The sequence below is a fragment of the Zootoca vivipara genome, chromosome 10, assembly GCF_963506605.1.
Source record: "Zootoca vivipara chromosome 10, rZooViv1.1, whole genome shotgun sequence".
Classification (NCBI taxonomy): Eukaryota; Metazoa; Chordata; class Lepidosauria; order Squamata; family Lacertidae; genus Zootoca; species Zootoca vivipara.
The window spans coordinates 16,156,799-16,182,472 of record NC_083285.1 but is presented as its reverse complement, the minus strand read 5'-3'; the positions used below and the strand labels follow the sequence as shown (position 1 = coordinate 16,182,472).

Genomic DNA, 25,674 nt, shown 5'->3' with positions numbered 1-25,674 from the left:
CATTTCTCCCCTTCTCCGTTTTTTGTTTGTTTGTTTGTTTTTCAAGTGGCTCGATGTGATCGTATGCAATAAAGCACAATCCACCAACTGTTTTGAAATTATCAGGGTCTATACCAAATCAAGAAATGGGATGATAGGTTTATCTTAACGGAAAACAGAGGAGCATATACTGTATGTTAAATGTGAAGGGAATAACTTGATTGAACACCTAGGGGCAGGTATTGCTCCCCCGCCCCGCCAGCAGACTGGAAGCCTAGGTAGCTGGAGCAGATTTGTAATAAATAACACAATAATCATGTTTTCCAACTTAGAGGGGCCTGTTTACAGCTCATGATACTTTTTGCAATGTGAGTTCTGCAATGGAAAAGCTCTTCTGTCTGTCAGCAGAGGGTTATTTTTTTACTAATTTTTTTCCCCAGGATCGTTCTGTGTTGATTACAAGTCTTTCATTTGGCCCGGTGCCTGAGGCTATTCTAGTGGAAGAGGCTGTGATAGGGAATTGCTTACTTTGGTGAACCATTCGCTGCCCAGTTAATAGGACTCTGAACCGCAGTGAGGAAAGATTTAAGCTTTTTAATTTGGAATCATCTCCGTTTTATTCTATTTACTCATACCCGAGGTGGTCTTTATTACTTGTTACAAATTTCTGGCCAGACATTCTAGCTCGACCTCAATCCTAAACTGCCTTTTCCCTGAAGTACCATATAATCCATTTGCTAATGCACTTTCTGAGGTAGGGTTGAAGACCCAGGACATGTAGCGGCACTAACGGCAAGTGAAATCCATCCTTATTCAGAGTGATTTAAGGAGAAATGCTGGCTTTGGGTAAGAAGAAGAAGAAGAAGAAGAAGAAGAAGAAGAAGAAGAAGAAGAAGAAGAAGAAGAAGAAGAAGAAGAAGAAGAAGAAGAAGAAGAAGAAGAAGGAGGAGGAGGAGGAGGAGGAGGAGGAGGAGGAGGAGGAGGAGGAGGAGGAGGAGGAGGAGGAGGAGGAGGAGGAGGAGGAGGAGGAGAAGAAGAAGAAGAAGAAGAAGAAGAAGAAGAAGAAGAAGAAGAAGAAGAAGAAGAAGAAGAAGAAGAAGATTTTTATTACTTATACCCCGCCCATCTGATTAGGATGCTCCAGCCACTCTAAGGAGCTTCTAGCACATATAAAAGCATAAGAAAACATCAAACCTTTTTTTAAAAAATCCAGTATGGGACTGCCTTATGTCTTCTAAAAGTTGTATATTGGGTCCTCCCTAACAAGGGCATGTGTTGCGGCAACCAAACCCTGTGTTGTGGGTGGGAACATTTGGCCACAACACCCTATTGGAGGTCCCTCGATGCCGGGTGCAATTTGACCAATGGGATGCCAGCTAAATGCTATCGAGGGACCTCTATTTAAGCCCATGCACGTGTCCCTCAGCTTCCTCTTTGGGGCTCAGTGCATCGGAACACCCGCCCACCTCTCCCTATATTTAGGGCTTGTGCTTGACCTTGCTATGCCGTCGTGTGTCACCTGTCTTTGGGACAGGGGCACGGCAGGAATTTTCCCCACTTGGTGGATTGGCTGGTGCCATTTGGGTTTCGCCTGCCATGTAGGAAATCGTCACAACTTGTAAGGTTGCAGATAGGTTCTGGTTCAGGTGATAGGGGTGGCAGAACGGTCTGGCCATCCCTATGTGATGGCTATTCCGTTAAAAGAATCAAGGGACTCATTGGTTGGTCAACCCTGAGAGGGGTTGTGCCCTAAGCCGGAGTCCAGGGGGGCATCTGGCTGGTGGACTGGCATGACCCCGCCTTCCACTGTGCCGGGTGCTCACCCAAGGCTGACCTATGGTGTGCCCTGGGTCAGCGTTACCTGCAACGGTGCAGGGAGCTAGACGAACCAGAGCCTATGCAACCACTCACTTGTGGCCTAAATTCTGCCAAAAACCAAACCCAAAATTTGAGTCTTGTCTGAATTGATTTGGGGGTGGTTAAAAGGTCTACACATGCAAACAGTTTTTTATCTCCTTGACATCTGATAGGAGGGTGCCACTGACAAGAAGGCCCTCTGTCTGGTTCCCTGTAACTTCACTTCTCACAGTGAGTGAACTGCCAGATCCTCAGTGCTGGACCTCAGTGTCCAGGCTGAACGATGGGGGTGGAGATGCTCCTTCAGGTATACAATGGTACCTTGGGTTAAGAACTTAATTTGTTCCGGAGGTCCGTTCTTAACCTGAAATCTGTTCTTAACCTGAGGTACCACTTTGGCTAATAGGGACTCCTGCTGGCCCCGCACCACCACCATGCAATTTCTGTTCTCATCTGAAGCAAAGTTCTTAACCCAAGGTACTATTTCTGGGTTAGCGGAGTCTGTAACCTGAAGCGCCTGTAACCTGAAGCATCTGTAACCCGAGGTACCACTGTACAGAGCATTTGTTTGTACGCTACATCACCTGGCTCCGTTGCAGATATAATCACCCAGCAGGTCCTCCTCACAGCCCTGTTTCTATGTTTCCACAACTGGTCCAATGATATTTGGAGGAATAAAACTTGAATACAAGCAATAGTGGGTAGACTATCGCCATTAGTTTCTGTTTGCCTGGGATTTTGTAGACTTGTGGGGAGATAAGAGGAAGTCCCATTTTATAAGCGGAAAGCACCTCGACATTCGTTCAAAAAAATTGTATACCAGTAAGTAAATTAATTCATAAACATACCTGATTGTCAGATTCTCAATGCCCTTCACTGGGTTGGTGTATTTTAACGACAACCTGGCAAGGGGGTCGGGGAGCAGGGAGAGATGCAAGAAAATGTTACACCATATAATTTTCATATGAACCATTTTCATTTTGTTTTAAATAGGAACACATCTACATTGGTAGGTGAAGAGAAAGAGATGGCGGAGCAGAAAATATTGCAAAGCAGACAGCTGTTTCCTCATCTCCCTTTCAAACAAAAGGGGGAATATATTGAAGACCTTGGTCTATGGAGTTATTTACAGCTCACTTAAATTCAAGTGGTGGCAAGGATTCCCTGTAACGACACCTTACAATGAAATTATTGCCTCGCGTAATGTTAATGGGAGTTTTGATCGTGGGGGTGGTTGTGGGGACCAAGACATTTGAATAAAATGAGGGCACAGGCAGTAAGAGAAGTCATGTGGATGAATAGAAGTCATGCATAATTATTCTCTTGGAAACGAACAGTGAAAGGAAGACAAAAGAAGCAGCTATGTTGGCACAACTCTCTTTTTTTGCACCTCATACATACATATAAGCTGAACTGCTTATTAGCTTTCTTCTTCTTTTCCATGAAAATAATGGATCTGGACACAATTCTGACTTGATGAGAAAGAGTTTGGAAATGGGGCACGGAAAGGTCCTACAGTGTTTTTTCGCTCTGAAATAGCAGCTCTCTGGGAGGAGACATGTGCTGCGAGGGGAAATTACCCTAGGCGTTCTGAAGTTCACACTCCTCTTTATTCACTAGGGAAATGTTCTTTGTTTCAATGGGAAATGTCAGGCCTGGGCCAATGTAATGCAGAGGCTCCCTGATGTAAGAGAAGAATTCAGATGAACACACACACACACACACACACACACACACACACAGAGAGAGAGAGGTTCACAGGGATTTGTGATCTAGCTGCACACACTACCACTGGCATGCGCAAAACGGCGGTTCGGGCCTCTTTCGGGTTACGAACTTTTCGGGTTACGAACTGCGACCTGGAACGGATCGCGTTCGTAACCCGAGGTACCACTGTATAAGAAAGACAGTCAATTAATGGCAAATCAAGTTATACATAAGATATACTACGTATGTTTCTAATGTAAGAAAGTAACTTTTGACCTGTAAAATATTGGAAAACTATCATTTCCTCCCAAAATTCTGTCTCTCTTGAAAACAGAACCGGGGTGGGGGGAGAGATCTGTTAACTGCAAGTTTTACATCTTTAGGCTGTACCAAAAACGTCTTATCCAAGACCTGAAATCAAAGGCTGGCTTTCAGTGGATTGAAAAAGGTATTTGCTGGGGGAAGCTTGTCCATCTCTAATTTTTTAGCAAGTTGACAGCCTCAGTTCTCCAGCTGCAAAGCAGTTAATAGTCTACTTCGTAGAGTAAATTAATAAGAAGGCTTGTAAAGCATTTTGGACACTTAAAATGCAGAAGAATAGAGATAACCAAAGCTATGCGAGCTATGCAATTTCATGATTGTACCTTAATCTGATCTTTCTGGGACTTTGATTTCAAGTCTTGGCTAAGCTAAATGGTAATGCTATCTGGGACAAAAAATAACAATAAATCAGCTTCCTCAGTCAACGTACCATGAAAGACAATTAGCAGTGAAAGTCAGGCTACTCACGTGGCATTGGTCTCCAAACAAACGGAATCGCTGGTATCCACTTCGTGAGATTCAAATGTGCGATGTGTTAGATTCATGACAGTGCCACCGGCTGTAAAGTTTAAATCTGTGGCATAAAAAAGGATGCACGTGGCATTGGGGCCTGTCCCACTGGTTATGTTTATTGGGGCATAGAGATTAGCTCCTTGGTTTTCAACAGACATTAGGTGCCTTCTGCTCTGCCAGGCTACATCAGGTCCCACTGGTACCTAAAAGAGAATTCTGCAGATTATTTCAACAGAAAACAAAACCTTGAGGTGAAACATAGATATTGAGTCAAAGCTGGCGGTTCACATGCTCTGCTTTCCTTTGGACCACATCAGCGAGGTTGAGAGGGGGGTATTGTCGTCTGGGCCATGGGTGTACCCAGGGGGCAGAGGGGGCAGCTGCCCCCCGAAGCTAAAAAGGAAGGGGGGGTAAAGGTATAAATTACAGCTCGCGCCACAAGCTGTAGCATCGCACTTTTTTTTTTCCAGTGCAAAACATGGTCAGCAGGGAAAAGTGGTAGCGGAGAACCGCGTGACCGCTGCCTCCCCTCCGGGGGGCATGAACATCATAGCCAGCCAATCGCACGAGGAGGAAGCGCGCGTTCCCGCCTCTTTCCCCTCCCACCTGGCTCCTGAGCTGCTTCGGTGGGGAGGGGTGTGTGTGTGCGCGCGCTTCACCACGGTCGCCTCCGCCACAGGATCGGGCTCCGGAGCGACCGCTCCGCGCTGAGGAGGAAAAGCCTAGCTAGAGGAGCCTGCTGCAGCGGCTCCCCTCGTCCTCTTCGCCCTTGTACTTGTGGGCAAGTTCGGCGGCAATCGGTGGTCGCAACTTGGCGTTCGCAGCAGGAGCGGAGCGAGTCTGAGAAGAGGCGGCAAGGGCAGGAGAGAAAGCGCTTGAGTTGTGTTGTGTGCGAGGGAGAGAGCGTGCACATGTTTCCTCCCCCTGCCACGTTCGCCAGGCTCCTCTCCGCCTCTCTCTCTCTCTCGGGGTGACCACCCCCTCTCCTCCGGGGGGCATGGACGTTGACCATGCCTCCTGGGGGATCCCGGCCACCTCATCGCCAGCCAGCCAATCGGGTGGCTGGGGGGCATGGCCAGGCCCCGTGGCTTGCCTGCCCCCCCCAGTTTTGATCCTGGGTACACCCATGATCTGGGCAGCCCAGGACCTCCATACACCCTGCCCAGGCTTGTGCCCCGGGGAGGTCACTTTGGTGCAGTTTGACTTCACCCCTGGAGGCGCACTGTATTGTCTCTCGAGACAGACAGGTGCCAACAACAACAGTTGCAACTATTATTGCCAGAATGTGGTATTTAAAGGAAGAAACTGTTCCCTTTAAGAAAGCAATATCTCGCAAAGAAAAGCGTAAAGTGTTTCACTTTTTAATTAAAAAATTAATCTCTCTTCTTCCTCCCAAAGTGTAGCCATTTTATTTCACACAGAGAAAAGGTTTTGAAGACTAAATTATACTGTGTTTAATCAATTGTCTGTATGTTAAGGGACACTGGGGCTAGCACGTTGTCTGGGGAGAATTGTAATGCTAATAACAGAAATAAGATTTTGTAGGAGGAACTGATGACTGAGCTATGGGGAATACTTTGATTTTGGAGAAAGAATGAAGTTAAGAACAGATTTTCAGGAATCCAAAAGCTTTGCTTTCATTGCTGTGCCACAACTCCGCTAGCAAAGTTTAGCCAGAGGTACCCCACCCTTCAATAAAACAATTAAGCATACAATAATTACATGAAACTTCTTATTGAATTATATGGTATGCAAAAGTGAAGTGAAGTGAGTAGCCACCTAACCAGATTTAAATAAGATCCCTGGCAAATGTGCGAATGCATATGATAATATATGTAATAATATATTTAAATTTCTGCAATAGCTAGCACTGAGTAATCCTGGCTGAGCGGGATGAGTCTGGTTAAATAGCTACCCAGAGAATGAGAGTAAGTTTCAACAAAACTTTCCCTTGAACACAGGTATAACCTAAGGGAACACATCATTCGAAAAAGCGAAAGCTGCGTGGATTATGCAGGAAGTATCAACGAACCATTTCTGCTAAGGGCACTTTCCTGCCAAATCCAATTGTTCTGCATCCCTAACATCAAACTTTTTCACCTTAAATTTTCTCATTGGCTGCAGCAGAGAGTAGGATAGAGGAATTTGTCTTATGAAAGCTACTCACATCCTTAGGAGTGATGTTCACAATTCTTAGCACAACGTCCTATAGTATGTTTGTTTGTTTGTGTGAGTGGTTGATTGGAAGTCAGGGAGAGAGTTTGGTGGTTATGTGGCCACTGGATATGCAATACCGAGGAGGAGGAGGAGTTTGGACTTGATATCCCTCCTTTCACTCCCCTTAAGGAGTCTCAAAGCGGCTAACAATCTCCTTTCCCTTCCTTCCCCACAACAACCTCTGTGAGGTGAGTGAGGCTGAGAGACTTCAGAGAAGTGTGACTAGCCCAGGCTTCCTCTACCTCAGCCCTCCAGATGTTTTTGACCTACAGCTCCCATGATCCCTAGCTAGCAGGACCAGTGGTCAGGGATTATGGGAATTGTAGTCTCAAAACATCTGGAGGGCCGAGGTTGAGGAAACCTGGACTAGCCCAAGGTCACCCAGCAGCTGCATGTGGAGGAGCGAGGAAGCGAATCCGGTTCACCAGATTACAAGTATATTGCTCTTAACCACTACACAATGGTGGCTCCTGAGATGGCTCAAGGAATTTTGCTGCTTAAAGCAGAATGCACGTGGCACCTTTCTATGGGAAAAGTCTTGCTGCACCATTCAGACTCCAAGTCTTGTCTTTATTTATCCCCTTCCTTTCTAAGGCTGCAATCCTGTGCACATTTCCTACGGGTTAAGATCCTTTGAATTTGGTGAGATTGACTCCTGACTAAATCTATATAGGATTGCTCTGTGAATCTTTCTCTCACAGCCTCACACCATGTTTTTGAGGGGGTTGGGCCCCCTCAATGTTCAGTGGGCGTTCAGCTCTGCTCCTTGGCTCCTTGTGACATCACGAGCATGATGTCAGGACATTGTGTTGGGGCCCCTCAAGCAGCTGGAGAAGATGGCGGCTCTGCACAGGTCATTGCTGAATCGCTGTCACCTAATCAGTGAATGATTAGGTACCCAAACGAGAGGTTCCAGGCGCAGTTCTGCATGTTCTTCACTATGTTAAACTAGGAAAATCATCGTTTCACAGGGTAACACATAAGCGGTACTTCTTTGCCATCTTCATTACTGCTATGCTGGCAATCAGTAATTTTGATTTCACAAAAACAAGGCAGACAATGGTAGACTGGAACTTTATTTTCAAGCACAGTATGGCAATAATCAAGGCTTAATCTTCTTTTTGATTTGTGCTACTTGATTACGAAGGGATAAATGCAGCCTCTCGGGCAAACTTTTGATTAACTAGCAGTGCTGGCTGGAATCTCACACACAGAGCTGCTCACTGAAGTTAGCAGAATTTAAGCTGCACAACATCTCACGGCTGCAGTTTTCATCATGCTTCTTTAGAAGAGGAGGAAACCAGTGCACACAGATCTGGTAACCTTTATACCAGCTGTGGGGAATGTCCACCCTACAAGCCTAATTAGCCCTGTCAGACTTTATGATTACTCCCGAGAGGCTATTTTTTGCCATGCCACAAACACCTGCCCTACACCTAACGTCATACAGTATATGATGTATATATGATCAACTATCAGCCAATCATCAGGACTTCTGTGCACAGTGATATGCAAAAACAAATAATCAGGTGTCATGGTGACCTCAGGTGATAGACAGGTGGGTAGGTCAAACATGACTCATGGGAGTGGAACAGCTAAGGCTCTAGTCAGATTCGCTTCCCTACAGCTGCAGTATGCAATGGCTCTCCTAGAACAACCCGGCTGTTGCACAAAACTACTACCACCATTTGAAAGCCACAATAAAGATGCTGATGCTCAAACATGAGTTATCGTGAGCAAATTTAGGAGCAAACATTTCTGGGGGAAGGGAATAATAACTTTGAGAGGCAGTCGTTTTAGTCATTATGGTCACAGGGAGGGAAAGGCTTCACCCAGGCACCCCCAAACTTCGGACCTCCAGATGTTTTGGACTACAATTCCCATCTTCCCTGACCACTGGTCCTGTTAGCCAGGGATCATGGGAGTTGTAGGCCAAAACATCTGGAGGGCCGCAGTTTGGGGATGCCTGGCTTAACCCATACACTATGGTCCTGATGGGGCCTTCCTGTGGCTGCAAAATACAGAAATGAAATGCAGGCATTTTGGGCACTTTTCCCCCCTCTGCTGCCTGAACTCCATATGCATCACTTGTCCTCAAAGAGTTTTGGGAGCAGGTGAAAGAAAGAAAGAAAGAAAGAAAGAAAGAAAGAAAGAAAGAAAGAAAGAAAGAAAGAAAGAAAGAAAGGCTAGGATTTACCTGCAGATCTGGGGCGGGGTACTCTCTCTGTCCATAAAACCACTTCCGTGCTTTCGCCGGAGGTGGAGTTGTGGGCAGCCCGAAGTGCCCATTGCATGGGGGCTGCTGTTGCAGCCCCTACGCAATGGAAGATTCCGCCTGCGTCACCCGCCCCGCGGACCAATAGGGACGAGGGGGCGGGGCCGCGGCGTTTAAATCCCCTCCACGTTGCGGAACTAGCCCTCTTTATTCCCGTTCGCCGGAGCGAACAGAAGCACCCGCCCACCCACCCCTTAAAAAGAGATTAGGGGGCGCTGCTACGGACCTGGTCGGTTGCCTGGTTAGTCAGTGGGCCGGGTAGGACTTTTCCCGTACTGGGCTAGCCATGATGGGTTTTTCGCCTACCTCGTAGCATGTCGTCACAACTTAGGTTAGGCGGTTAGGCGTTGGAAATTTGCATAACAATAGGATGGAGGAGGGGCAGATTGCGTCATCACCTGCCCAAATTTGGAGAAGTAATTCCGTTAAAGGATTCCGGGGGCGAGGCTTGGTCCAGAGCCGGGAGTCGCCAGGGCCGTAAGGCACGCCCCGATCGGTGGCCACAGGAGGAGTTCCGGTTGATCTACATCGCCGGGTTCCTTACTGGTGGTTAACTTCTCACGGACTTCAACACACGGGTTGGAGTCGGATTTAGTTCGATAGGTTCCAACGCCTAAGCCAATTCCGCTCAACATGCATAATTAATAAAGTTGTGGCCTTAACCACCCAATTAAATCTTAATTCTGTGTCACGAGTCATTATTACACTGAACGGAGGGACATTGCCACACAAAACCACCCCTGCTTTCTTCATAGGCATGTGAACCCAATGCATCTCAATACTGAAGCCCCATTTGACAACTAGTGAGAATGATTAGCATCATTTTGCAAAAGTAAAAAAAAGAATTTTATTTCATGCAACACTCTGAAATGCTGCAAAGAAGGCATGGGTTAATTTGTCGACTTAAGTTTCTCTCGGCTTCTTTTTCCCCAATCCTAAATTCAGTTCCATATCTGTTTGCAATTTTTAAATTATTATTCCTCAGGAAAAATCGCCAGCATTATAGTGCATAAACCCCCACCCACCCATATACACATTTTTACAAGACAACTTCCCTAATTATATGCCCTTTTCATTAATATATACATGTTTACCCTAGTGGGATTTTGTGCACATTACTAGGCTGGAAAAAGGAACTGCAAAGTTCATGGAAGTGAGAATGTTGAAGGATTTTGCTTTGTGTTTCCTTTCAGAAAGTGTGAATTTTGTAGGCTCACCTTTAAATGCAAACCAAATTGGATTTGTCTTCTACCCCTACTATGAAGCCTTCATTTTAAATGCTACATCCCTTTAGAGAATTTTGTCCTTTAAGACATGTGGAAGAAGATTCTTTTATTTCATCACATGCTAAATCCATGGCTATGCATTCTTGGTGTCATCTTTTTCTTTGCTGTTGAGATCAGATGAAATCATGGTGATACAGGAATTGATGATACACTAATTTCTGGTTTCTATTCTGAAGGTTAATGAAGACACAATATTCACAGAGTGGGCGATAAATGCAAAATAAACAAGAGGGACCATTTTATGGCGTAGTTGACATCTTTCTTTCTTTCTAATGGTTCCTTTAGTTTTGATAAAGGGGCAACAGTTATAACACCTTAAGTGGGATATTAAAATTGAGAGAGGGCATAGTTAAAAATGGCCAAATTATATGTAGCCTATCTTTCAAAGCACTGGAGATTGTCAGAATAAATGGAACGACAACTGGAGATTTATACGTTACAAAACCTTTCAAAACAGTTCACAAAAGGACATGTCTTTTCAGGCCTATTGGCAGCTCTGCACAGGAGTGAAAAATATGGGCAACAAAAGTGTTTGGGGGAAAATGTCTCTGACTTAGTTCCATGGAATCTGATGTTAATACCTATTCATCACTCCACATATAATTAGTGAATGTTACTTGGAGCTAGCTGCAAGCAAAAACTAGGGGATGGGAGTTAATGTCTTTGAAATATATGCAGAAAATCGAGAACTGCCCTGCACTACAAGACATGTGCCCCCATGACATTGTCTGGGGGTTATAGGTGGCATAGCTGCCAAGTTTTCCCTTTTCTCGCGAGGAAGCCTATTCAGCATAAGGGAAAATCCCTTTAAAAAAGGGATAACTTGGCAGCTGTGATAGGTGGATAGGTGAATTAATAGGTAACCAGAAAAATGAAACATAGCGCTAAATTCTGCTAAAAGAATGCCCCTGCAAAGCATTGTATTTGAAAGGACTTTTTTTAAAAAAAAACTCTGTAAAAAAATTAATATTGCCAATACAAGAACAGCTTGGGAAATGAGAAAGGCTGGAAGTGGAAAGGAGGAGGAATATTGGCTGAGAATTTTTATATGGTGATTTTTGAACATGAGGACATGTCAACACATTAGGGTTGAGGGAGAAGTTTGATTCTGTTCCTATTTAAAGGTAAACTTACCAAGTCTGCATTTTCTGAAACAATTTGCAATTTGAAGCACACATATAGCCTTCAAAATTATTATCCGAATGCGAAACACTTATCTTAATTTTGCAATACTGTTTTCCAGCCAAGTAATGTAAAGTGTGTACATAAATGCATGTATTAGTTAAAAATAGCATACAAAAAGGCAACATTTAAAGGAAATTGGTTTGCAAAAAATGTGTATATTCAGGGAAATCGCATGCAAAAATGTGTACAGTAGGAGAAATTCACACGAAAATGCTGGTGAATGTTCATGAGATCTTTTTCCTTCCAAAACAAGAATTGCAAACTGCTATAGAAACGTGGAGAACCGAAGATTAGAAAAAAGGAGAAACTGGGAGATATTGACCTATTCACCAATCCCTTCTTATATTGCATAAACCAGTCATGTGCAACTGGCTCCTTCCCATTAGGGACGGGAAGAAACAAAGTGGCTTAGCATTGTGTCTGACTCAGAAATCATAGTTTGCTGTTCTCCCAACAAACCATGAGCTGGAGACAAGACTTGTTTTGGGCTTGTAACTGATTGTTGTTGATTAAAGTGAAACAAATCACAACCAGTAGTTTTGGATATAAGACTAATCCAGGGATCAGGTTTGTTTCCTCCTTGCACCAGTGGAAAGAAGTAAAATACAGTCATACCTCGGTTTAAGTACGCCTCGGTTTGAGTATTTTCAGCTTAAGTACTCCGCGGACCTGTCTGGAATGGATTAATCCACTTTCCATTACTTTCAATGGGAAAGTTCAGGTTAAGTACGCTTCGGGTTAAGTACAGACTTCCGGAACCAATTACACTCATACTTCGGGTTAAGTACACTTCAGGTTGAGTACTCCACGGACCCGTCTGGAACGGATTAATCCACTTTCCATTACTTTCAATGGGAAAGTTTGCTTCAGGTTAAGTACAGACGTCCGGAACCAATTGTGTTTGTAAACCGAGGTACCACTGTATCCCAGATAAGTTAACTGTGGCTTACTGTGGTGAGGGAACTGGGGACCGAACAGCTAAAACAGAGAGAGGGATATGTCTTCCAGGTAGTTAATTGCAATTTCCTTTTGCTTAGCCAAACAGAATGCAAAGTTTGTCTTCTTATTCCTACACGCTACCTCTTTGTACCATTAAAATCAGCACGCCGAACCTGAAGAACATTCGAAATATGAAAGAAAATAATAATTGAAGATTGACATCTCCCTTCAAAAAATGTACGTATGGTCTCAAAGCTAACAATATGCAGCCTTAAAAACTCCAGATTCTGCAGAAGATACCGTTTTGTAGCAGTGATCTTAGATCAGGCATCCCCAAACTGCGGCCCTCCAGATGTTTTGGCCTACAACTCCCATGATCCCTAGCTAAGAGGACCAGTGGTCAGGGGTGATGGGAATTGTAGTCCAAAACATCTGGAGGGCCGAAGTTTGGGGATGCCTGTCTTAGATTGATGTCGGCAAACCGCATCAGATAGAAAGCTAGCTGTCAAACGCAACATACAGTGCTGGCAAACCTTCCTGTACGTCAGTATGCATAAACACGCATTCACAAGTTGGGTCAGGGGGACATTAGAGGGCAGCAGGTCACTACTGGACTGGCCAGAGTTGGGAGGATCCTGATGGAACCGGTTAGAGCAGGTTAGAACAGGGGAGGCTGGTCCAAGCCTGAAGGGTCAGACCCAGATTAGGAGGAAGACAATGGAAAATAAGAACAATGGAAAATGGTGGAGTTGTAGGAAAAACACCAAGAGTCACAAGATTGAGAGGAGGGGGATATTTAAGGAGTAGGCATGTGACAGGGAGAGGTCTGAGGAGTATGTGAGGACCAGGCACTTCCTCTATGGCGGAGTTTGGGGGTGTTGGCAGGATGTGACCTATGCAAGAACACCACCTCTTTTGGAGTTGACCAGTTGTCATTGGATAAAGAATGTACCTCTAGTTAATCATTGACCGTTCTGAAACTTTACAATAAAAGGGGGCGCCTGCTTTCATTCTGGGCGACCTTCCGGATATACATTCTGTCTCCCGCTGTGTTCTTTATCGCGTGCTCCCCGCACCGTTTTAGAAAAAGATTGCCGCATGGAAGAACACGATTGGCATGGCAATGTGTAGGAATCAGCATTTAGGCGAGTTCGCATATCCATAAAAGCAGAGGACTTGAGCCACAAGGAAATGAAATCGCAGCAGTCTGTATGGATCAACGAGCCAGGTGGATGCTGGCGAGCATTAGATTAGAGCCTATTCACAAGAAGAAAGTAGAGAAAATTGAGGCAGGGGTTGCATTTACAAGTTCACAGCAGGCGCTGCATTTTCAAAACAGGATTCAGCTTAACTTGTTGAAACTGGAATGGGCTCTTTGACTTTTCGCAAAGATGAAATGAAACTTTCAGGAAATGTGCTCCTTCTGAAAAATGCACTCTTTCACATTCATGGCTGACTTTGAGCACAGCCGGCAACAAATCATTAGAGGCCTCTCTGGCTAAAGCCATGGCTTGTACATGCTTTATTTCGCAACTGTGTAAAGCTGCAAAAAATAACTGCTGCAGTAATAAATGGGTGTGACTTTTCCCAGGTGGGGGATCTGGGAAGTACATCCTTTCACCCATGCCTACGCGCAGTGCCTCTCATCACTTCCTTGAAAACGGAATTTTGTGTGGTATTGAGGGGAAGTTCATGCTTTATTCCCTGGGTTGTTGGGTTTTTTTTGGGGGGGGAGCATGGTTTGCATTAACAACTTTGGTGACCTGAGTCTTAGCTTGTTTGCACAGAAGAAAGTTCTGCTGCCTCCAATGGGGCCTATTCATGAGCCAGTGTGCTCAAGATTTTAATCTTGGAGTGCAGATAGCATGATGACTTTTCCAAGCAATTTTGCATTGTGAGAATGTCATCTTTGTCTACAGGTGATCGAATCATTATTTAATATGTGAAAACCTCACAATACTGATGCCCTTTCAGCACCTGGCTACAGTGCTTAAAGTTTTGTTCCACCACGCGTCATGAGGCAATGCCATCATTTTCGTTTCAATACTAGAATCTGGAGGCATTCCAGTCTGGGTTTTTCTTGTTCTGCATGCTTACTAGAGCCAGTGTGGTGTAGTGGTTGGGAGCAGTAGACTCGTAATCTGGGGAACCGGGCAGGGCTGGCTCTAGGGGTAGGCTGGGTGGCGGGGGGCGCCGGGTTGGCAGGGGGCGCTGCACGGCAAAGCCACGCAAAAACCACCACCTGCGGGAAGAAACAGGGCGGGGGCGCCAGAGCGATCTGCGCACCACGGCGCCCGGGCGCCCGACCTGCTTAAGACGGCCCTGGAACCGGGTTCGCGTCTCCGCTCCTCCACATGCAGCTGCTGGGTGACCTTGGGCTAATCACACTTGTTTGAAGTCTCTCAGCCCCACATACCTCGCAGAGTGTTTGTTGTGGGGGAGGAAGGGAAAGGGTAATGTTAGCCGCTTTGGGACTCCTTCGGGTAGTGATAAAGCGGGATATCAAATCCAAACTCTTCTTCTACTACTACTATGAGCTGGACCTGGCCAAACAACCACATACTATTCTTTCAGGAATATCTTGCAACCTGGTTCAGACAGCCATGTACATTCAGATGGAGTGGAATCACAGTGGCAGCCCCAGCCCCCAATGGATTGAGGTTGAATTTGACAAGACAGAAATACTGTTTGGGGAAGCAGGTATGGGGGACTCCTTGGTCCTGATGGGGTAACTGTGCACCTGAAGGACCAGGTGCACAACTTTGGAGTCATTTTAGACCCAGAGCTGTCCGTGGAGGTCAATTCTGTGTCCACAGAAGCTGTCTTCCAACCTGCCCGCAGAGTGTTTTGTCAGAGTGGTGCATGCTCTGGTTATCTCCCGCTTGCACTACTGCAATGTGCTCTATGTAGGGCTACCTTTGAAGGTGGCCCGGAAACTACAACTAATCCAGAATATGGTAGCTAGACTGGTAACAATGAGTGGCTGCCAGGACCATATAGCACTGGTCCTAAAGGATCTTCATTGGCCCCAGTACATTTCTGAGCACAATTCAAATAGTTGCTGCTGACCTTTTAAGCCCTCGGCCTAGTATACCTGAAGGAGTGTCTCCACCACCATCATTCAGCTCAGAAACTGAGGTCCAGCTCCAAGGGCCTTCTGGCAGTTCCATAGCTGCCAAGTTCTCCCTTTTTTTAAGGGAAATTCCCTTATGCTGAATAGGCTTCCTCACGAGAAAAGGGAAAACTTGGCAGCTATGGCAGAGGGCCTTCTCGTCAGTGGTGGAACGCCCTCCCATCAGATGTCAAGGAGATAAAGAACTACACTACTTTTAGAAGACATCAGAAGGCAGCCCTGTATCGGAAAGTTTTTAATGTTGGACGTTTTATTATGTTTTTATATATGCTACAAGCCACCCACAGTGGCTAAAGGAACCCAGCCAGATGGGCAGGGTATAAATAATAAAATTATTATTAAGTTCAGCAGATTCTGTGACTCTACACCTGTATGACTGTATGTGTGTCAGGTATAGACCAGTGTTTCCCAACCTTGTGCCTCCAGCTGTTTTCGGACTACAATTCCCATCATTTCTGACCACTGGTCTTGCTAGCTAGGGATGATGGGAGTTGTAGTCCCAAAACATCTGGAGGCACAAGGTTGGGAAACACTGCCTTAGACCCTCAAGATGCTGCTGAATTACAACTCCCATCTGTGATGGGCTGTCATAAAATACCACTCAAAACAAGGACTATAGTGTGCTGAGTTTCAAGCACACCCTTCCAAAGCAGCTAAGTCCACAGTCACACCATTCATTGGAAGCACTATAATAGCACTCTCATCAGTCTTTAATCAGTCCCACAAAGAACCCTGGGTCTGTAGTCTGTTAAGGGTGCTGAAAGTTGTTGGGAAACCCTTCTCTCCCCCCCCCCACCCGCCAAGCTACAATTCCTAGAATGGCTCAGCAATCAATCCCTGTTCCCAGGGAACTCTGGGAAATGTGGCTCCATGAGGCGAATAGGGGTCTCCTAACAACCCTCAGCACCCTTAACAAGCTACAGATCGCATGATTCTTTGGGCAAAGCCATGGCTGATTGAAGTGGCGTCATAGTGCTTTCAAAGAATGATGTGAATACAACCTAAATCACACCAATTGGTGTGGATGGAACATAGTAGGAAGTACATCAGGGATTGGGAACCTCAGATCCAGGGGCCAAATGTGGCCCTCCAGTCCTCTGTGTCTGAACTTCTGGGTTCTGGTCCCCAGGCCATACTCCTGTCTCTGCTACACTACTCACAAGCCCTCCCACTCGAACTTAAATATGGAAAGCGCAATGCTGGTGGCCAACAAAAGAGGTTTAAAGACTGTCTCAAGGCAAATCATTAAAAATGTCGTATAAACACCAACAACTGGGAAACACTGGCCTGCGAGTGCTCCAGTTGGAGAACAGCATTTACCAAAGGTGCCATGGGCTTTGAAGACACTCAATCTCAGGATACAAGGGATACAAGGAAGAAACGTGCTAAGAGGAAGGCATGCTTGGCAAATCCTCACTGTGATCAACTCCCACCCGGAAACCAATGTCCCCACTGTGGAAGGACGTGCGGATCCAGGGCCGGCTCTAGGTAGACCCCCGGTGGCGTGGGGCACCTGGGCGCCGGGCTGGTAGGCAGGACGCCGCGCGGAAACCATGCTGCGCCCTGTGAGGGCGGGGGCGCCGGAGCGATCTCCGCCCCTCAGCACCAGGGCGTGCAACCTGCTCGAGACTGCACTGTGCGGATCCAGAATTGGCCTCCACAGTCACTTACGGACTCATTATTAAAACCATGTTTATGGAATACAATCTTACTCGGCCACGTGTGATCGACAAAGAAGAAGAAGACTCACAAGCCCTGTTTTCCATCTCCCTGAGTGACCTTACCTGGTTTGAATATCTCCTTGAACTCTGACAAGTGTAGACAAGTGCAGACCCTCCAAGTGTCCCTATTTTCCAGGATTTACAGAAGCCGTCCCGGTTTCTGATTTGATCCCTGAATGTTCCGATTTTGCTTAGGGTGTCCCTATTATCATGGGAGAAATGCTGGAGCATATGGAGTTATGCGACTCCTGAGCCAAGGAGATAAGTAATTTACAACCTTCAGAAGACATCCGAAGGCAGCCCTGGACAGAGAGGGCCGTTTGAGTATGTGTAAAACTAGCCTACTGCTCCAATTTACATTCATTTTCCTGTCCTCTTTTCCGGTCCCGGAAGAGATTGTGGACCTCGAGCTGAAAAAGATTCCCCACTCTTGAAGAAAGCGTTGAAAGTCAATTGCAATCCTGTGTGTAGCTTACAACTAAGAGCCCCTCATCTGGAAGCAGACCTTGTCTCTAACCTTCTCCTTGCTATAGTGACAAATCCCCCAATTTAGTATCCGCTCTGGATTTCTTTCAGGTGTCATGCTAGGAAATGAGAACAAATGTCATTGCTGGCCTATCCATTTGTGTACACTTTGTCTCTAACCTTCATAAGAGTACGGTGGCATAATGGGTATAAAATTCCCCTTTATCACTGTAAGAAAACCAAGGTACTATCAAAAGCAAAAGAGATGTTATTTCAGTTCCGGCAGAAAAACAAACAACAAAATTCCAGCGCAGAAACTAATGCTCTTCCTTTACCAAATATAGGACTATCGCACAGAATGAATAACAAGACACTACTAACAAGCATATTTCACAGTCTCTGCGCCGTTCCGTCTACTATCTAGTCAAACTGATGTTTGCTTTCCCCAGAGTAACGCACAGCTAGCTTCAGCCAGCTTGAAGCAGTTTTGCTGTAATTATTTTAAACTCTGCTTTGTTTTGCATTTAGGATTCTGGCTGACCCAGCTGGGAAATGATTAAGTATATTGTCTACAGCTAAAAGTTAAAATTTAGTTTCTTAATGTAAAACAGTGCTCAAATGGAAAGGAAAACAGAGAAAAGCTGGGGGAAGCCTTGTTCACTTTCGTCTGTCTCCTGTGCATTCATTTCCCCCCTCCAGCACTAGTAATGCATTGAAAATGACAGCAAATGAATTAGCCTTGCATCTGTTGGAGCCAAACTAAGGCCGAAATCCTAACCCCACCTGTTTGGGCATGAGCCCCACTGAATTAAATAAGACTTACTTTTTAGCGGACATGGTTAGGATTGTAAGCACATAGTTCCCACTGAAATCAATGGGGCAGAAGTCAGGATTCCCCACCCTCCTTTGAATGGGAACTAAATCATACTGATCGGCAGAGAAAACCAAAGGGGTACATGGGGAAGTGAAGTGGCAGATTGTCTGTCACGCTAACCAGGATGGGAGGTGGGGATGAGATTTTTCTTATTTGCCCCTGCAGATCTCATTTTTGAAATTTCACACCCACTGAAGCCAATAAATTAGCTATGACAGCTACAAGCTGATGTAGGTGAGAAGCCCAATCTTGGGGCATGTTGGAGGGATGAAGAAGCTTTAAGCCCCATGGATCCAAGGCCACTTCTGCCCTCCCTTCAATAAACCCTCAGAATGCTCTGTTTGGGTGTCTCATATCACACCACTGAGGGAAATATCACCAGCAGCAGATATATGCCTGAAGAACTCTTTGCAGTATGTGCAAAGAGCCTACATAGAGTCACCTCTGCCGTATCTCCATGATGGCTCTGTTACTCTGGAATTATTCCATTATCTTTGACCCATGAATCAGATGATTCATACCCATCTTGACCTCAGCTGCACATAAAATTTGTGAGGTCAACTTCTGTGATGCTCAGTAGGGACTCGAAGTTTAAGTATGCGTTTCCAATTGTTCAGGTACTGAACAATTCCTTCATCAGAAGGGGAAATAAAATATGTACATCAATGATGGCTTATGAATGAAGGTTCTGGTTTCTGTCCATTACAGTATCGCTTAAATTAAGGACCACCAACCTTTTTTGAGAGAGTTCTGCTAAGAGACTGCTAGGTCTCTGGAACCAGATACTGTGTGTTACTTTGGATTATCCATTGCGGGTTTCGAAGTTCACCAACCTGATGGCCTCCAAAGTTTTGTTGGACTCCAAATCCCATCATCCTTGACCACTGGCCATGTTGGCTAGGGCTGATAGGAGTTGTAATCCAACATTTGGAGGGCACTGGGTTGGAGAATGCTGCTGTATACAAATTGTTAATTCACTCTGAGTGTGTATCCTTATGGAGAAGAACAAAACAGCACCATCCATGTACAAAATGGAGGTGTCAGCAGGCTTTGGGAAACCTTCAGGTTTGCAGAAGGACAAGTGAAAAACAGGGGGTGAGAGAAAGTTGCTAAATCCATGAATTCTGCAGATTATAATGAGCACAGGAAGCTCTGTAGGATCAGGGCCCAGCCCAAGGCTGAGGGATCTTTGGTCCTCCAGCTGTTGTTGAGCTTCACCTCTCGTCATCATCAATGGTAAAGAAGGATGAGAGTTGTGATCCAACAGTATTTGGAGGATATCAATCAGGGAGCCCAGCCCTGGCCCAACCAATTAACTTCATAAAATGTCGCATTACAATACGGCAATGAGTGAATGGTTGTCTCCACAATATTTAAATGAACAAGCAGCTCCTGTTTCCACACAGCTGTGTGTGCACATTAGACGCCATCTGTTTTTCTGTCTGAGAGCACTCCAGGGGCCAACAACCCTACCAGTGTAAAAACATAACCCGTCTTATTTCATTTTTCTTACCAAATCGTGTGTCTTGTTTGAAGTTATGACGTGGGGACTGTCCATTCACCCAAAACATAACAGTTCCCTAATCCTTATGGCAGAACATTAGTGCTATATTTAAAGTGTTCATCGTTGTTAGTAACGTTCATATTCTAAGTTTCTTGCTAGAAGCCTTGGTTGCTTTGACTCTAAGCATGGAGTCTCACCCCATTTGCTGAGCAAAATAATATACAGCGAACACAACATTCTTGTGAAATGGGGGAAATCAAACACTATATCTGCTAATTTGCCACCTGCCAAACATTTGAGGACTCTAGGCTCTGGAAAATACTCACCTTTGAAGGTCGCCTTGCTGTATAAATGGCCACAGACTCAATTCCTTGTTGCTGCATAGACTTAGTAAACTCTCCCATTATTTTGTCTGTAGACATAAAATTTATTATACCTGCTTAACAATGTCATTAAGTTCACCCCAAATTGCTATGATATCTTGGAAGGCAACAATTCTCAGGCAGTAAAGAAGTGTCCGTGCTCATTTATATTGAAATATTAACCGTTACACAATGTATTTGACAAATTACAAAAGCAAAGTAAGACATCAAAACAATGTTTCAGAAAAGGTCCAGAGGTTTAGTGACTATTGAAAGTGATTAAAAAGTAAGCTGAAGTGAGGGAAAGATTAGATGAAGTAGGCAGACCACCAGCACTGCCCAAATACTATTCAGGCAGCTCAATTTCTTGCTAAGATCTGAAATCGGTTGACACGTGAACTGGGGTGATAACACATGAAGTCGTTAAAAAATTCCTTTACAACAAGAGGAGATCTGTATTCCTCCACATGTTGTCCTCCATATGTTGTTGGTCTACTTCTGACATCACTGACCATTGACCATGAATTTGGGAAAACTGTGATGTTTCATGCCTTGAGTTCTATGATGGAGATATTAATGTACTAATTAATTAAATAAAAGTACAATTGCTTATTATTGGGCTCAACTGGCATATGACCGCAAGAAGAACTTAGTGGATTTTTATAAGAACCATGGTATCTGAGGACACATATCCACAGAGTAGGTGCGGATCACAGTGGATCCACTGCAACTAGATCTCAGTTCACTTTGTACACATTGTTCCTTCTCTAGCAAGAGAATATGCATGAAAGCCTCTTTCCCCCCTGAATGCTGATCTTTCATGCTTAATTGTTGTTAACAACAACAACCTGGCTCACTTGTGGATTGTTTCACTTACCATTTTCCAGGAGCTCCTTTCGAGTGGATAGGTCATTTGCCCTACATGGGAAACATAGAAAGAAAAAAAGATGAAAATGTTGGAAGGGGAAGAACACATGGCCTACCACTTGCAGTTGAAACAACAAGACTACTAGGACTTTATTGAAAATCAAAACACAGGAAAGAAAAAAGCACAGCACAGAAATATAACAACTGAACAACTTAACTCTGGGGATTTTTTTGTTTTATTTTAAGGATTTTAGCTTTGGTAGACAGGGCATGTTCCAAACTGAAGCATCCAGGGGACTCAGTAATGGAACAGTATTCCAGGATCAGATCGCATATAGAATGCAAGGATAACTTCCTGTATAACTCAGGAGCTGGAAATCTAATCTTCAATCAGTGGTTTAATTTAATTCTGAAAGATGCCAGTTGTCTTGGGCAGAGATTGCAAAATGGAGAATACAAAATGGGAATGGGACAGTGACATCAGGTAAAGGGTTAATGGACACACCCACACCCAGCATCACGGTCCCAAGGCTATTTAGTGGGGGGAGGGGATTATCCAGATTGGGACCACGGCATTGGGAAGAGCGGCTAACCTTTTCCGTCATGTGCCACATGAATGCACTGTGACATAGAAGAGCTATGAAAGGCATGACCCTCAACTGTTGCACATTGACACCCTGGAATTACAGAAGCCATCCTGGCTTCTGATTGGATCCTGCCATGTCTTGTTTTGGCTCCTGTGAAAGAACAGCTCTTCAAGATGCCTATGGGGAAGGGGCGTGCTCTCATACAAGTCACCTGGCTCCAGCGAGAACTCGGCCCCCAAATATGAGCAATTGGGGGGGGTGCGTTCTCACAAAAACCATGACTTACATGGGAGCACAACCCCCCCCCTAATTTTCCTTTGTTTCATGTTGGAGGGTATGGAAAAGGATAACCAAAAATTGCAATTTTGGCAACATATGGCTTCCCTTTTTTGCATATGTTAATAAGGGGGATCTCCCCCCCCCTTATCTCAACACAGCCTATGGAGAGGATATGTACATTGATAACTCTTATGGATAACATATTGTAGAAACAGTTGCACCACCCGTAAATGATATAAACTGGATGTAAATGTTCATACCAAATTTCTTGTTTTTGATGAAATCGTTGCCTTGCAATGGTTGTTTTATTGTTTAAAAATTTAATAAAACTTTCCATGGGGAAAAACAATGAATGTGTTGTGTTTAGTCTGGCCCCTTAAAACTTAGATTTGTTATTAACAATGATTACCTTCCTAAGAGATCTAACGTTTTCAGGGTAATTTGCTGTTGAGTAAGGAAAAGCTGATTAAAAAACAAATCCAACGATAGGTAAACTGACAGAAGAACGAGCTGGTATTGGATAAGACAGATAATCAGATCCTTGTCAGACTCAATAATTTATGCCTCCATTGAATGACTTTACGTAATGTGACTATTGACAACACCTATAGGACAGCCTATAATGAGATACTATGTTTGAAGAGCAAGACAGGGATGCAGAAATGTCTGTATTAGATTAACAAGTCCATTGAGGGTAGTCCAGCAGAGCCATTCGATGCAATCTAGGTATTTTACATTATACATGGTTTTACTTTTTCTGCCTTTAGTTGTTTTTCATTTGGTTTTCTGTTATCTTGTTAATCGTTTTGAGACCCTTTTTGGTCCAACGTGACTACCAAACATAATAAATTATTATAAAACCACAAAGTACTATTCTTTCAGGATTTCTCAGAATGTGTGGTCAGTATAAGGTCTAGTGCAAATTGGTACGAGGGTCAGTGAAAGTTTTAGGGGCAAATCGGGTTCTCCCTAACAAGAGGGCACGTGTTGTGGTGGAACCTGGTAATCAGACCCCGTGTTGTGGGTGGGAACATTGGAGCGGCCACAACACCCTATTGGTGGTCCCTCGATCTTGGGAGCAATTGGGCCTGAGGGATGCCAGTCAAAGCAATCGAGGGACCACTATTTAACCCACTGCACGTGTCCCTGAGATTCTCTTTTGGGCTCAGTGCATCAGAAGACCCGCCCACCTCTCCCTATATTTAGGGCTTGCGCTTGACATTGCTATGCCGTCGTGTGTCACCTGTTGTTGGGACAGGGGCATGGCAGGAATTTTCCCCACTTGGCTGATTGGCTGCTGCCATTTGGGTTTCGCCTGCCATGTAGCAAACCATCACAACTTGTAAAGTTGCAGATAGGCTCTGGTTCAGGTGGATAGGGGTGGCAGGATGCCTAGCCATCCCTGTGTGTTGGGTATTCCTTTAAGATGGAATCCACTGACTCATGGTTGGTCTTCCCCGTGCAGGGTTGTGCCCTGAGACTGAGTCCAGGGCTCATTTGGGTGGAGGCTGAGCAGACCCCACCCCCCCGTTCGCCACTGTCCCAGGTGTTCACCCAAGGCGGGCTTATGGTTGGTGCCCAGAGCCAGCACTGCCTGCAGGGCTCTAGGTAGCTAGTCGAACCAGAGCCTATGCAACCACTCACTTGACTGTAATCAATAAAGTTGTGGCCTAAATTCTGCCAAAAACCAAACCAAAATTTTGAGTCGGTCTGAATTTATTTCTTGGGGATGTTTAAAATGTCTCCACACGCAAATGATGAGAAAGGGGGCAGGGATAGGAGAACCCATGTGTGCCATCAAAAAGCAGGATAAGAGGATACAGAATTGCATAAAATTTGCATACGTCGCTACATAGAGCGACACACGCACACACAAATAGATAATTGCTTTAATTAAAAGAGAAATACATGGCATCTCACCATAGTAGAGAAAGCTGCCTGCTCTCTATTTGAAGGGCTATCTAGTCCAAGAAAAGTAGGGGCCATGATGTTGCCCTTGAACAGCTAGGTGCAGCAAGGTGGGTGCAGTAGGTGCGGTCCGCCCAGAGTGTCACCACTGGGGGGAGTGACAAAATGGCAGCCGGCATTCACTGTGGGGCCTGCAGCACACCCAAGCCACGTGTCTCTAGTGCCCTCAGGCTCTATGCAGTCCACCCACTGCCTCCCCCCCCCAGCTGTAGGACGGCTGTACCACAGCACGCCCTGTCCCTATGGGTGCCCCATGCCCCGCCCATCAGGCGCCGTGTGCCCCAGAGGTTCCTATGGGCACCGCCCATCCTGTCCCTCCCTATGGGTGTTGTGTGCCCCACCCCTATGGGCAGTTCACCCCACCCCTGGGCACGACGCCCCAGGTGCCCGAGAGGCTTCCTCCACTGCTGGATAGGTGTGCTGTTGATTAGAAACCTCAAGGTGCCTGCTGCTCTCCTGCCTTATGTTGTTGTTTAGTCGTTTAGTCGTGTCCGACTCTGCATGAACCCATGGACCAAAGCACGCCAGGCACTCCTGTCTTCCACTGTCTCCCGCAGCTTGGTCAAACTCATGTTGGTAGCTTCAAGAACACTGTCCAACCATCTCGTCCTCTGTCGTCCCCTTCTCCTTGTGCCCTCAATCTTTCCCAACACCAGGGTCTTTTCCAGGGAGTCATCTCTTCTCATGAGGTGGCCAAAGTATTGGAGCCTCAGCTTCAGGATCTGTCCTTCCAGTGAACACTCAGGGCTGATTTCCTTCAGAATGGATAGGTTTGATCTTCTTATAGTCCATGGGACTCTCAAGAGTCTCCTCCAGCACCATAATTCAAAAGCATCAATTCTTCGGCGATCAGCCTTCTTTATGGTCCAGCTCTCACTTCCATACATCACTTTTGGGAAAACCATAGCTTTAACTATACAGACCTTTGTCGGCAAGGTGATGTCTCTGCTTTTTAAGATGCTGTCTAGGTTTGTCATTGCTTTTCTCCCAAGAAGCAGGTGTCTTTTAATTTCGTGACTGCTGTCACCATCTGCAGTGATCATGGAACCCAAGAAAGTAAAATCTCTCACTGCCTCCATTTCTTCCCCTTCTATTTGCCAGGAGGTGATGGGACCAGTGGCCATGATCTTAGTTTTTTTAATGTTGAGCTTCAGACCATATTTTATGCTCTCCTCTTTCACCCTCATTAAAAGGTTCTTTAATTCCTCCTCACTTTCTGCCATCAAGGTTGTGTCATCAGCATATCTGAGGTTGTTGATATTTCTTCCGGCAATCTTAATTCCAGCTTGGGATTCATCCAGTCCAGCCTTTCACATGATGAATTCTGCATATAAGTTAAATAAGCAGGGAGACAATATACAGCCTTGTCCTACTCCTTTCCCAATTTTGAACCAATCAGTTGTTCCATATCCAGTTCTAACTGTAGCTTCTTGTCCCACACAGAGATTTCTCAGGATTTCTCCTGCCTTATAGTTCTGTACATTTAAACCAGATTTGGACTTTAGATAGAGGACTGCCCTTCCCGATGCCCCCCCCCACATGCCACTGAAACTACGTGAGTTGTTCAGAAAGGGACACTGCAACTATCCCCAAGCATACCTCCAAAACTAGCCAGGTCTAGCCAAGCTGCTTGAG

The 25,674-nt window shown here is 45.3% G+C and overlaps 1 protein-coding gene across 2 annotated transcripts in view; it reads right to left on the bottom strand.

Moving 5' to 3' along the window:
* Positions 1–25,674, bottom strand: part of LOC118091110 (V-type proton ATPase subunit S1-like) — a 118,478-nt gene that overhangs the window by 78,233 nt on the left and 14,571 nt on the right. For both annotated transcript variants that reach the window (XR_009558252.1, XM_060279567.1), the window contains exons 5-8: positions 21,216–21,256; positions 20,303–20,388; positions 4,333–4,580; positions 2,685–2,738 (exon numbers count right to left, since the gene is read on the bottom strand). Coding sequence is in view for 1 of the 2 variants with exons in the window: in XM_060279567.1 (XP_060135550.1) it covers positions 2,685–2,738; positions 4,333–4,580; positions 20,303–20,388; positions 21,216–21,256 (429 nt within the window). In the remaining variant the exon portion in view is untranslated. The remainder of the gene's footprint in view (positions 1–2,684; positions 2,739–4,332; positions 4,581–20,302; positions 20,389–21,215; positions 21,257–25,674) is intronic.